Source organism: Apostichopus japonicus, chromosome 17, assembly GCF_037975245.1.
Source record: "Apostichopus japonicus isolate 1M-3 chromosome 17, ASM3797524v1, whole genome shotgun sequence".
Taxonomy (NCBI): domain Eukaryota; kingdom Metazoa; phylum Echinodermata; class Holothuroidea; order Aspidochirotida; family Stichopodidae; genus Apostichopus; species Apostichopus japonicus.
Genome location: NC_092577.1, coordinates 23,470,303 through 23,481,468, shown reverse-complemented (window position 1 = coordinate 23,481,468; position 11,166 = coordinate 23,470,303). Strand labels below are relative to the sequence as shown.

The 11,166-nt window shown below is 36.1% G+C and overlaps 1 protein-coding gene across 1 annotated transcript; it reads right to left on the bottom strand.

Annotated features, from left to right (window-relative positions):
* Positions 1–379: 379 nt before the first annotated feature.
* On the bottom strand, positions 380–5,770 carry LOC139984413 (uncharacterized). The gene is made up of 2 exons (XM_071998327.1): positions 2,134–5,770; positions 380–1,137 (listed from the first exon to the last, which is right to left on the bottom strand). Exons 1-2 carry the CDS (start codon positions 2,545–2,547, stop codon positions 865–867), a joined length of 687 nt encoding a protein of 228 aa, XP_071854428.1. The 5' UTR covers positions 2,548–5,770; the 3' UTR covers positions 380–864.
* Positions 5,771–11,166: the final 5,396 nt, after the last annotated feature.

The following is an 11,166-nucleotide window of genomic DNA, read 5'->3' as shown; positions in this document are numbered from 1 at the left end:
TATTAGTAGCAATTTATTTTCTATGTCTTTTGCTTCATTTTTTTTACTCTCATCAGTTAATCGCTACGCTGTCAAAGTTGAGCGCATTTCACAAAGAACAGATCTCCAAAAATTGCCTCCGAGTTTTCTTTCTTGAGCTAAGGACCCAACAATGATAATAATGAGATCATAAGTTACAGAGGCACAACATCACATACCTAGGCATGTACCCATCAAGTTTGATTTTCTTCGGACCTATCGTCTTGGAGGAGTTTGTGACACACATTTTGCATCATTTTTGCCGCATTGACCTGGTGAACCTTATTTTAACCGAAAACTTTGTTTCATTTACTCTCTGTAAATGATTTTGACAGTGTGACATAAAGGTATTGTTCATTGACCTTTGATGTCATGAGTCCCAGAGGCACCACATGACATACCTGTGAACATTACTTAGCTTCATTTGTTACACACTTTCTTGGTTACACACAAACACAAACGTACATCTGGAGGTTTCTGAACCCCACACTAATTGACATCCGCTGACAATGTTATTGGTATATCATATGTTAAGTCCTAATAATGCCATCTGACCTACCAAGGGCTATAGATGAAGCCTTGATTTTGTGGAAAGTCACCAGCAAAATACAGTATCTCCACCTGAACGCATAGGTTCATTGGCTTTCAGCAAGTAATCCAAACAATACAGCTTTTCTCTTCAATGTGATGCACCTTCATACCAAAAAGCTTCTCTTGTTGAGAAATTGTTATAAGAAGCTAAGTGACACAGGTACGCATATGCACACACACGAAGACAAATGCATTGCAACAAACAGAGAGGTTTCTTGCATTCAATGTGCATGACCTCACCACTCAATCTTCTATTCATGTAGTACCAAGCATACAAACAGTAACAAACCAATTGAAAGGTGTATTCATTACCTTGATGACAGTTCTTGAGGTAGTACCATCAGTTGCTGCATTGTTGAACTTTGTGATGGTCAGATTTGTGGCAGAAATGAAGTCTCCAATCTTTAGTGAGGTTTCAGATTGTTCCCTCCAGAGCGAGAGTTTAATACTGGATGTTGAATCCTCCAATGTTAAGCCTCTAACGTGTGTGGTTCGCCCGGCAACATTAACTGATCTTGGGCTTTCATCCTTGGAAAAGTATATAAGCAGAAAATGGCATAACTAATTAATCTGGCTAACTGTTTATGGTGACGTTACACTGTATTTGACCTTTGCAATGCGGAAAAGCATTGATTGTAAGCAAAATATACATTAAGGGTAACAGCAGCACTCAAGTATTTTCTCGGTGCTCTGATCTTTGGAAGTTATATTTACAATGTTTTGCAATAGCTTCTTTTAACATCAAATGACTTATGACTTCTCGCAAATGATGTTTTGAAATCCTGTAAAGGATAGATATAGATTTCCCACCAAAAAATATCTTATTTTTTAAAATTTTATCCACAGCAACTTTTTTACCTTAAAGATGCAAAACTTTGTGTCATGGAGTAACTACAACAAGGTGACAGAAAAGCCTAGAGCTACTTTGTAAGAACTCTACAGCAAAAAGTGTAAAAACACAGATATTCAATGACACTATCAGTGATATTTGATCTATGGAATATGCTCTGCATGCTGAAATTAAGAGCAAAACTACATTTTGAAACTATGTTTGCAATCATTGCAAATACTTTTCCGTGTACTTCTTTTCCGTGTACTTCTAAATACCCTTCTCTATGTACTACCCAATTCCCTCCGAAAATTGCAGGTCTGTAGGCATAATACCTACAGATACATTGGTAGCTTACTTGGCCAATCCAATGGTGAGAAAGGCATATTTTGGCCATTTTCCCATTAAATATGATATTAGTTCAAGCTTCTCTTCTTGACACATAATCCTTACAAGTTTTTCACATGTTTCCAATACAATGTAATGCCTGCCTATTAAAGGCAAGTAACCAAAGACAAGAAACAAGGTTTTTCTTTCACGATTCATGTTTTCTGATGTCTGTGTGCATTGGTCTTTATAAACCACTCAAAGTACAAACTGTACTAGAAAGAAGCAGCAATTGTGTGAAGGCAGAAGAGAAAGTTCAGTTAATATTGAAATAATGCTAAAAAGAATACCTACAAGCAGTTACATACCTGTGTGATGAAGCCTTTAAGGGACACAGGTGTATTTACAGGAGATGAAGCTGCTTTGGAGATGGCCATTAACTCAGCTTCAGGTGGGTGCACTATGCTGTAAGCTTCTTCTTTGAGCTTACTTGGAACCTGAAGTGGTTGAGTTAAGAAAATGGATGTAGCCTGATTAAAAATCAGGCTACCGTCAGGCTTGGTGATGTAGTTTTTTACTGCTAAAGTGCTTCCTTCTTTGATGCAGGTCATTTTGGAATTGTACAGCGATGCCTTAAATACCTTTTCTGAGTTGGCAAAAGCAAGTAATATCATGGACTTCTTTTCTCCATTGTTGTTGATAAATTCTCTAGGTGGTGCAATGGCAACCACAGTTGCTTTGAAAGGTTTTGTATATGGCTGCATGGTCCTTTTAGAAGCCATCTGGAAGAAACAAAGTTGGAAAAATTTCTAGTGTACACTTAATTACAAATTGGCGCATTTCACGCTTTCCTTCAAGAATAATGTAAAATGATAATATGAAGGTGAAATTTATGCACAAAAGAAATGTTGATTGATTTTCAACAGGATGTTAGTGGTAAGTTACAAAAATAGGTTTATGGTCACTGAAGTAAGATTCCAAAACACCACTCTCAAAATTACCAACAATGTTTGTATAATGAAGTCTAAGACTGAATTGTAATTTGTGGTATATTTTGTTATGACTTGGCGGAACAATTGGCCAAGATGATTCTGAAGTTGCGTGAAAAAGTAGTCATTTGTGTTGTAATCAATGTTGAAGTCACCCATAATAGTTACAATTTCTTGTTGTAGATCTGAATGATTTTTAACTGCTTTAACAAGCTCATTTAGGAAAATATCTTTTGAAGAGTTTGGGTATTTATAGAGAAAGAGTGATGTGTGTGCTTGTTTAATCTTGTGATATTTCATTACAATAATTTCTGCTGAAACTGAATTGCACTTAATGGGATATTCTGCTATGGGACTTCCCGTAAGTTGATCTTCTGTTATGTGAATATTTGTTAGAATCAAACCTGAACATTGAAAAGTCTGGCAGAGCATATGGTGCATCTGAGTCAAGATGACATAGTCTGCTCTGAACTAAACAAAGAATACTTGCGTTCAGAAGATAATGTTCACATCTGAGATCACAAACATGTTTTCTTAATGACCTGATATTTTTTAATACAATGGTGTGAGAGTGTTTGGTATGTGAAATTTGTTGCAACTGATGAATTTCTCAACCTTTCCATTTCTTTTTGTACTTCTCTACTGACAGATATTTTGCTTTCATTTAGATTGGCTATCTGTAGACCTGACATTGATGTGAGTCGACTCAATGCAACATAATGCATATGTCATTGGATATTTCTTCCACCAAGGTCTACAAAAACTTTCTGCAAAGTGTCTCCTTGGCTTCTGTGGATTGTTTTAGCATGAGCTGGACGAAGAGGAAATTGCTTTGTTAATACATGTCCATTTCATGTCTAGTGACAGTGAACTGCCTATTACTTTTCAGAATTGGTGTCCACAGTTTATCACTTGTGTAGTCAAATAATGATTGATTTTCTAGATCAAACTGTACCCAAATAATCATGACTATGTTTTAATGTGTATGAATCGTCATTACTTCTCCAGATGTACCATTGACTAACCCATCTTCAATATTCATATTTAAACAGAGTTCTACTTTTTGCTGTTCTGTAATATGTAGTTGATTGAAAAGCCCCATTGTCATAGTTGGATTTAATGGTATGGCACTAATGATACGTTGAGCAACTGATTTTGATACATCACCAATAACAACATCTATAGCTTTGATATAGTATTTGGTGTGAGGTAATGTATTGAAGACAGTGTCATTGAGGTTACTCACTTGTTTGTTGGTTGAGAATAGATATGTATCTTGAATATTAGCAGGGCATGTTGTTACTGTTCTCGTCTTGAGAACTGAAATATCATCCTCTGTTTCCCATCCCGCAATCTGTTTAGAATTTGTGCAAAGCAAAGGGATCATTTTGTTGTCGCATTATTTGATCTAATTCAAACATTTTAAAGAGAGAAAGCCACATATTTGTAGCGAGTGGACCATAGTCAAGTGATAAGTTTTGAAATATCCATACATGAAAGACTGGTCTTAATTGGAACAGATCTCCAAAGGTTATAACACTGACGTTGCCAAATGGTTCTTGTCAACTCATATCTTGGAATCGTATGTTAATGTAACTTAACATGCCATTTCCAACCATTGATACTTCATCAATTATCATGAGCTTTAGAGATTTATATTTTGTACGAAGAGTGTTTAATTTTTCAGCTGAAAGTGGTTTGTAGTGAAAGCCTTGGCTTACAGGTATTTGTAATGCAGAGTGGATAGTTGAGCCTCTGATAAGATATACAGCTTTTCCTGTAGGAGCAGTCAAAAGTACTTTCAGATCATCCGGATTTTCCTGTAAACCAGGAGAAAAAATGCGAAGCAAACTTTGGTGGATTGCTTTAAGGAGCTGAGATTTACCAACTCCAGCACCTCCAGTAATAAACAAATGTAGAGGAATTTCTTTCATTTTGAATGCATGGAGAACATGATGAAAAATACACTTTTGCTTAACATTCAGACTTTGCACTAGAGGATAGTATTGAGCATCCGGAATACAGAGTGGTACCCAAAGTTCAGTGTTATGAGAATTTAATGAAACTCTAATATCTTGGCCCAAGTCATACCTTGAGTGGGAAAGTTCACTAGGCAGAAGAGATGAAAAGTTTGATGAGTATTGAATGTCTTCTGCTAGGTCTTGTTCATTGAAATGTTCCATATTTGGTGCAGAATATGCCTTTACCCAAGGTTCATGTCCACATAATGCACAAGTCGACAATTGATATTCTGAAAATGCAGCATGAAGTTCACTCTTTGCTACTGACGAAAACATAGCTTGCTTCATGGATATTTGTTCAGTGCATTGGCAATACTTTTCTTGGTAAGAACTGTGGTCACCTTTGATATCTTGTTCCTTTCTCCAAGGGTAAAAATGGAGTAAAAGTTCTCTGAAGGGATTTTCTGGATCAGTTTCCTTTTTAATGTTAACAAATCTAATGACTTTCTTTTCTGGTATTTTAAGTTGCCTACATGATAACAACTGCCAGTGTCATCAGCAGATTCAGCAGCAGTGTTATCTTCCTCATCTGTGTTACTTTCTACTTCACTGTGGGATTGGAAATCATATGTTAGGTTGTAGATTGAGACCAACTCTGCTAGACAAGTTTTCTAGTATTTTGAGCCGTCTGGCATACTTCTTTAGAAGATTGTCACATTCAAAGTTAGTATCGGTATCTTTCATTTTTTGTATTTCACTAAGAGGTTTCAGTAACATGAACTGTTTCTCAGGGGGGTTTGTATTAATGAAAGTGATGGATCTACTGGACTTATGAAAGGGTAGCTGTAGAATATAATACACAGCTTCTTGGGCACTTATTTCAACACTATTGAGGAAATTATTACCAATGTGTGTGACTTTGATTGTAATATCTTTGTTGCCTGCTTTTGCTTCTTCAGCAGCTCTTTTTAGTATATTACTCATGCCCCTTTGAGATTTATTTATATATGATGCAATGTACATTGCACATGCGTAGGGGTCTAGCACAAATTGCATATCCATATTCGCTTGCCAGGCACGTAGTACAAATGTATGATAAGAATTTATTCTTATACTACTTGGTGATCTCTAGTTAAAGATGACCTTATTGGTAAGATGTAAGTTTCTTCAGTAATACTCAACTCTTGGAGAAACTCATCAAATCTAGAGTCACTACTCATTTTCATTTCTGTAAGTCTTGTGCAAATATCTTGGTATATCTTTTTTAGATCAGCTGTAGATTCGTGAGAACTCAGTGGTTTAAAAATACTTTTCCTCATTGGAGGCATTGGAAAGGAGAATCGGCACATATTTCCTTGCAATATCTTCAAGAGTACTGTGTTGAGTAGAAGGTGCATCCTCAATCCAAACTAGCATATGGACATGTGGTGAGCCACGCTGCTGAAACTCGATGCGATAAAAATAATCCTGCAGACTACCAATTTGATTTAGATTGTTTTGCAAGAACATGGTAAGGAAAGTGTGAAAAGCAAAATGAAAATATCTGACACATGTTACAGGGTCTGACTTAATGAGAGACATTATGACCTTTGACTGTTATTGAAAGAATTTGTAAGAGATGTACCAATTTTGTTTCAGCAGCTGACAGAGACATTAATCAAGTTGGCAAACCCAATTGCCGTATCATGGCGAAAAGGTCTTTCTGTGCGTTTTGCCAATATGGAGGAGATCCTCTAAGAAATTTAAAGATACCAAATCCTTCATCTAAATGAATTAAGTTCTCAAGGGACCCAGGTGTTTTTAGTAAGCTAGCTGTTGGAAGTGACATGTACTTGCATCTGCGTAAGCAAAAAGATACTTTCTCTTTGCTTTTTTAACTTGAAGAAACTGTTAGCCGTATTGTTTGCAAACCGTCTGTCTCTATGGCGCAGTTCCCTCTTGCAAACCTGACTGTAGTAAAGGTAAATCCATAAATCCTTCTTGTCTAGGTAAGCCACAAAACAATGTCGGAAATGACAATTCTTCAGCATTTCTATCTTGGAATATTCCTAGAGGAATATTTCCCTTCTGCAGGAGCAATACTGCATATTTGCCCAGGAGATAACTCTATGGGGGCACCTAATAATGTTTCCAGTTTCAAGATGATCACTACTATTGTCAGTTTCATTCCAATCATCAAATTGAAGTTTTCATTAATAAAAATATCATCTTGTTTGTATAAGTGACTATTTTTCAACTAACCATTTTGCAGCTTTGAGAACACGCAGCGGACGAATATTACGAACATGATAAGAATGATTGTAATCCATTTCCCTCTTCAATTGCAAAGTTATTATTTCTTGTTCATTTACAGTTCTTGGCAAAGTAGATACAGTAGTGGAAATATTGGAAGGAACATTGATCACATTTCCACTAATACCTAATTGACCTCCTCGAGGTAGTTCTTGAATCTTCATGAAGGGAATCCTCAAAGCTACTAGGCTTTCTTGAAGATTGTTCAAATTGCATAATTGTGGTGGTATTTAATGCAGCTTCAATAAGCCATGACTTAATGAAGTGGGAGATCTACCATCTTCAAGACATTTATGACAAGTATTACAGATATGGATATTATTATCAGGATTGACAATGTCTTTTAGGTAAATCTGATGGTGTGAACTTACCTTTTCTTTCAATGTTTTCACATTTTTAACACTCTTTTTTAACCACAATTGTTCACAGCAGCAACATACATAGATGGGTCCTTCCTTGGCAATTGAAGTCAATTCTACCACTAGATCATGTAGAGTATTAACCTTTGGCCTTTTTGAATATGTGTTACCAACCTCACAAGCTTAAATATCATTGTGAAAGCAAGAATGTATATTTGTAGATCGTTTTCGGAATGACTTTCTCTGTATTTGTCGACAATTCATAGCAGCAAAATTGAGTGCTGTAGTTTTGCATGTGTCTAAAACACTTTATTGCACAAACTATGCTGATTGTTGTTTGTTCTTTTGAATCAGCTTCCCAAGGAAGCGTTGATACACTGGCAGATAAGTTACTTTGTTCCTGATCATAACTGACAACAAACACACACAATATACTTAACTGCTTTCTTATAGCTACAACAGTATCTTTAAATGAGAGCAAACAAAAAGATGCATTTGACAATTTCAATGTTGTGTCTATTTCCGAAATAAGTTCATATTGACTATCTACAATCTGAAACAGTGATGGAGAATTATTTCTACTATGAGCAACTTTGCAAGAATAAAAATTGTGTTTTCGCTTGGAAATAGTATGTTTTACCAGTAACCAAAACATTACGTTTTCCACATAAATCCCTGTTGTGACAGTCATGGGATAAATGCTTTGCAGACAGACACATTTCATGAAGTTTAGACTTGCTCCATTCTATAACACTATTTTCAGATACCAAGGTTTCAACAAAGAAAGCAAACGAACAAAGTCAACTAATAGAATAGTTTGTGTGGGAGATTCACTTGTTACTTCCTTGTTAGAAGTAAACTTAACATGATCAATAACCATGTTCCCATTACAGTCGCTTGTATTATTACAGTGCTATGGTTATTTTTCAACTCTAAGCCTTCTTGATTTGTGCTGGAAAGTGAGTCATTAGTTTCAGAAAAGTATGCTGGGACTTGTGTAATGGTTGGTGTGCTTTCTTGAAAGTTTACAAAAGGACTTATGATATGGGCATTAACAAGTTGGGCAACTACATCTTGAGAATGGCATATGAAATGAATGCAGTGTAAATCATATTGCAACTCTATTTCTGTCTGATGTATAGAATTTGAAAGAACTCTTAAAAATGTGGTTAAATGATCCAGGTTATTAATGGCAACAAACAACAGTTGCCATCTGGAGCACACAACAATTTCGCGAATGGGCGGGCATCAAACACATAGAAAGTTGCATCATGTTTGACTATGGCTACAGCAGTGTTATGCATTACCAATATTCCATATGGTGTGATTTGTAACATTTCAGTAAGGGCATACCTTAAATTAAATAAACTGTCATTCGTTCCACCACTAAGAGTGCTAAGTACTTCAAAAGAGTAATAATCAAAATTAAGAGCAAATGTTCCAGGCAGGTCAGCAGGAAGTAAATAATCTATGACATAATTAGATTTATCTCCAATTTGTTGATACATTCTATCGCCTGCCTGTAATATTCTTGTCAACATTTCACTATTCCAGTCTGCGATATGAATGTTACACTGTCAGAATAAAGGTCATAGAGTTACACATACACTGCTTTTCCCTGGAAAGAGGAGAAAATAATTCAGATCCTTGATGCAGTAAGCCTTGTAAAATAATAGTGTTTGAAAGTTAACTTTCTGGACCTGGATTTTTCTGTACATCATTTGCCAAAGTAATTACGTTGCTAGTAAAAGTCACATCAATTCCTAGTATGATCACACAAGAACTAATAAGTAACCTCTTTGAAAGAAGTTTCTGCAATAAAGGTAAGGAGAAAGGGTTATGTTTCTGTATTTTGTTTTCCAGGTTTTGGTTTTCTTTGCTTCAGTTTGCAGTTATATAATCTTATTCTAATTCTATATTGTTGCAGTGCAACAGCCATCCTGTAGTCAACTACAACTCGTCTAAACAAAGGTAACCTGACATGGAAAGTTCTCGAATGAAATTGGAAATTTGGGTGTTCCTTTCAAGAAGTGCATTTCTATAATGATACAGTCTTGACTACGATAAAGGCATTAATAAAAAAGAATGGCCATGCTTAGTGACTTGATAACTAAAGGGGACCTAGTGATGCACAAAGTTAAGTATTTCTCCAACACCAATGCCATTTGCTGTATTAAGTCACAGCAGACTAATATCTTATTTGCTACTGTGGGACCAATTTCATTGATGTTGATAATTTTTCAGACAGTGAAATTATTGCATTTGACATGAATACATGTGCAATTAAAGAGTTTGGATAAATGAATTGACGGTGAGACAAAAGACCAATCATTGCCGTAGACTAGAGCATTTGAGGTGACAGTAATAGACACTTTGAAGTAGACCAAAGACTGACATATGACAACCAAACAATGACTGACTCTCAAACACCAGTTTGCTTTATACATACCTCTGCTTACAAGGTAGCTTCTAAATCTGAAAACAAGACAATATGAACATCTTGGTAATGTTCAGAAGTCAAAGACAACACAATTGGAACTACAGTTGATGAAGGTGACGGGTCGTCTCCAAGTTATTTTGAGGATGGTGGTCTTTCAATGTTCCACATAATCTATTGATTATTTTGCTTTGGCAATGAAATGGGGACATAAAAATATCACAAGGAGAGGCAGGAAGTAAATTTTAGTACAAGAAACAGCTTGAGCAGGGTGGCCAGGCTCACAAATCTAAAATTGCAATGTATGTGCTACCATAATGATTTACGTCAATTATGGCAACTGCGTACGAAAAAGGCCCTCCAATAAAACCCATCCAAATGTATACAACATGCAAATTGCATTGTGTCTGTACACAATATATAGGTGCAGAGTGCTGTTTGATACAGTACACACAGTAGGTTATAACAAACCAATATTAAATAGCAAATAAAAATTGGACCAGTGGGTGTTTAAGGCCTAGCGTTGGTTATATTCTGTATTGTACAGGTGCAGACTACTGTGTGATACAGTACACACAGTAGGTAATATTGAACCAACTGTACATACTACATACAAAATTGGACCGGTGGCTGGTTAAGGACTAGCCTGGGCTATATTCTGGTGAGCCTCTAACCTGGGGTAATGGCAAATCTCAATTAACCAATGTATACTGGACAGAATACGGAAAATGCTAAAGGTGGCTACCTATATTTTCAAAACTTTTTTATCCCAGAGAGTCTAACTTTCAAAATATGCAACATCCATTACTCATTAGGCTAATCCTGTAATGCATCATTATGTTTGGGAAGTAAAGCTGCTGCCAGAAATTTACTTATGAGACTGATTTTATACGCTAGTATTACCCTTCAAGATAAGTCTTTAGCAGTATTTTTACTACGATTACAATCTACACTGTAAACTTAGGCAATTTCTGTTACTCTCGGAACCCCATACTTTCTGCTGATCACTTTCCGGACACAAGTAACTCGTGCGGAAATAACTTTTACTTTTCACTACATGTGCATTGTATGTTCTTCTTCAATTTTAGGAAACCAAATCCAAGATGATGAAAATAATCTGGGAAAGTATTAGTGAAAGTCCCTTCCCAACTTTAATTGTCCCATGACTTCTTCAGTGCCACGTCAATTTTATTAGGCCTAACATATTAGGCCTAGTCTACATCAGGTTTACCACTGCCATAATAAAGATTCAAATCATGCAACTCAAACAAGAGCCCAAGGGCACTGTGGTTCCTTGCTTGGGGTATATGGCAATACACATAATATTATCAAGCAAGATTGGGCTGAAATAGTCCAAGTAATT

What these genes read in the sequence shown, in the direction of transcription:
- LOC139984413 (XM_071998327.1), bottom strand. Translation starts at nt 2,547, where the DNA reads ATGGCTTCTAAAAGGACCATGCAGCCATATACAAAACCTTTCAAAGCA. An exon ending in TTAAAGGCTTCATCACACAG is followed by an intron (nt 1,138 to 2,133) that starts GTATGTAACTGC and finishes TACTTTTCCAAG; the next exon opens with GATGAAAGCCCAAGATCAGT.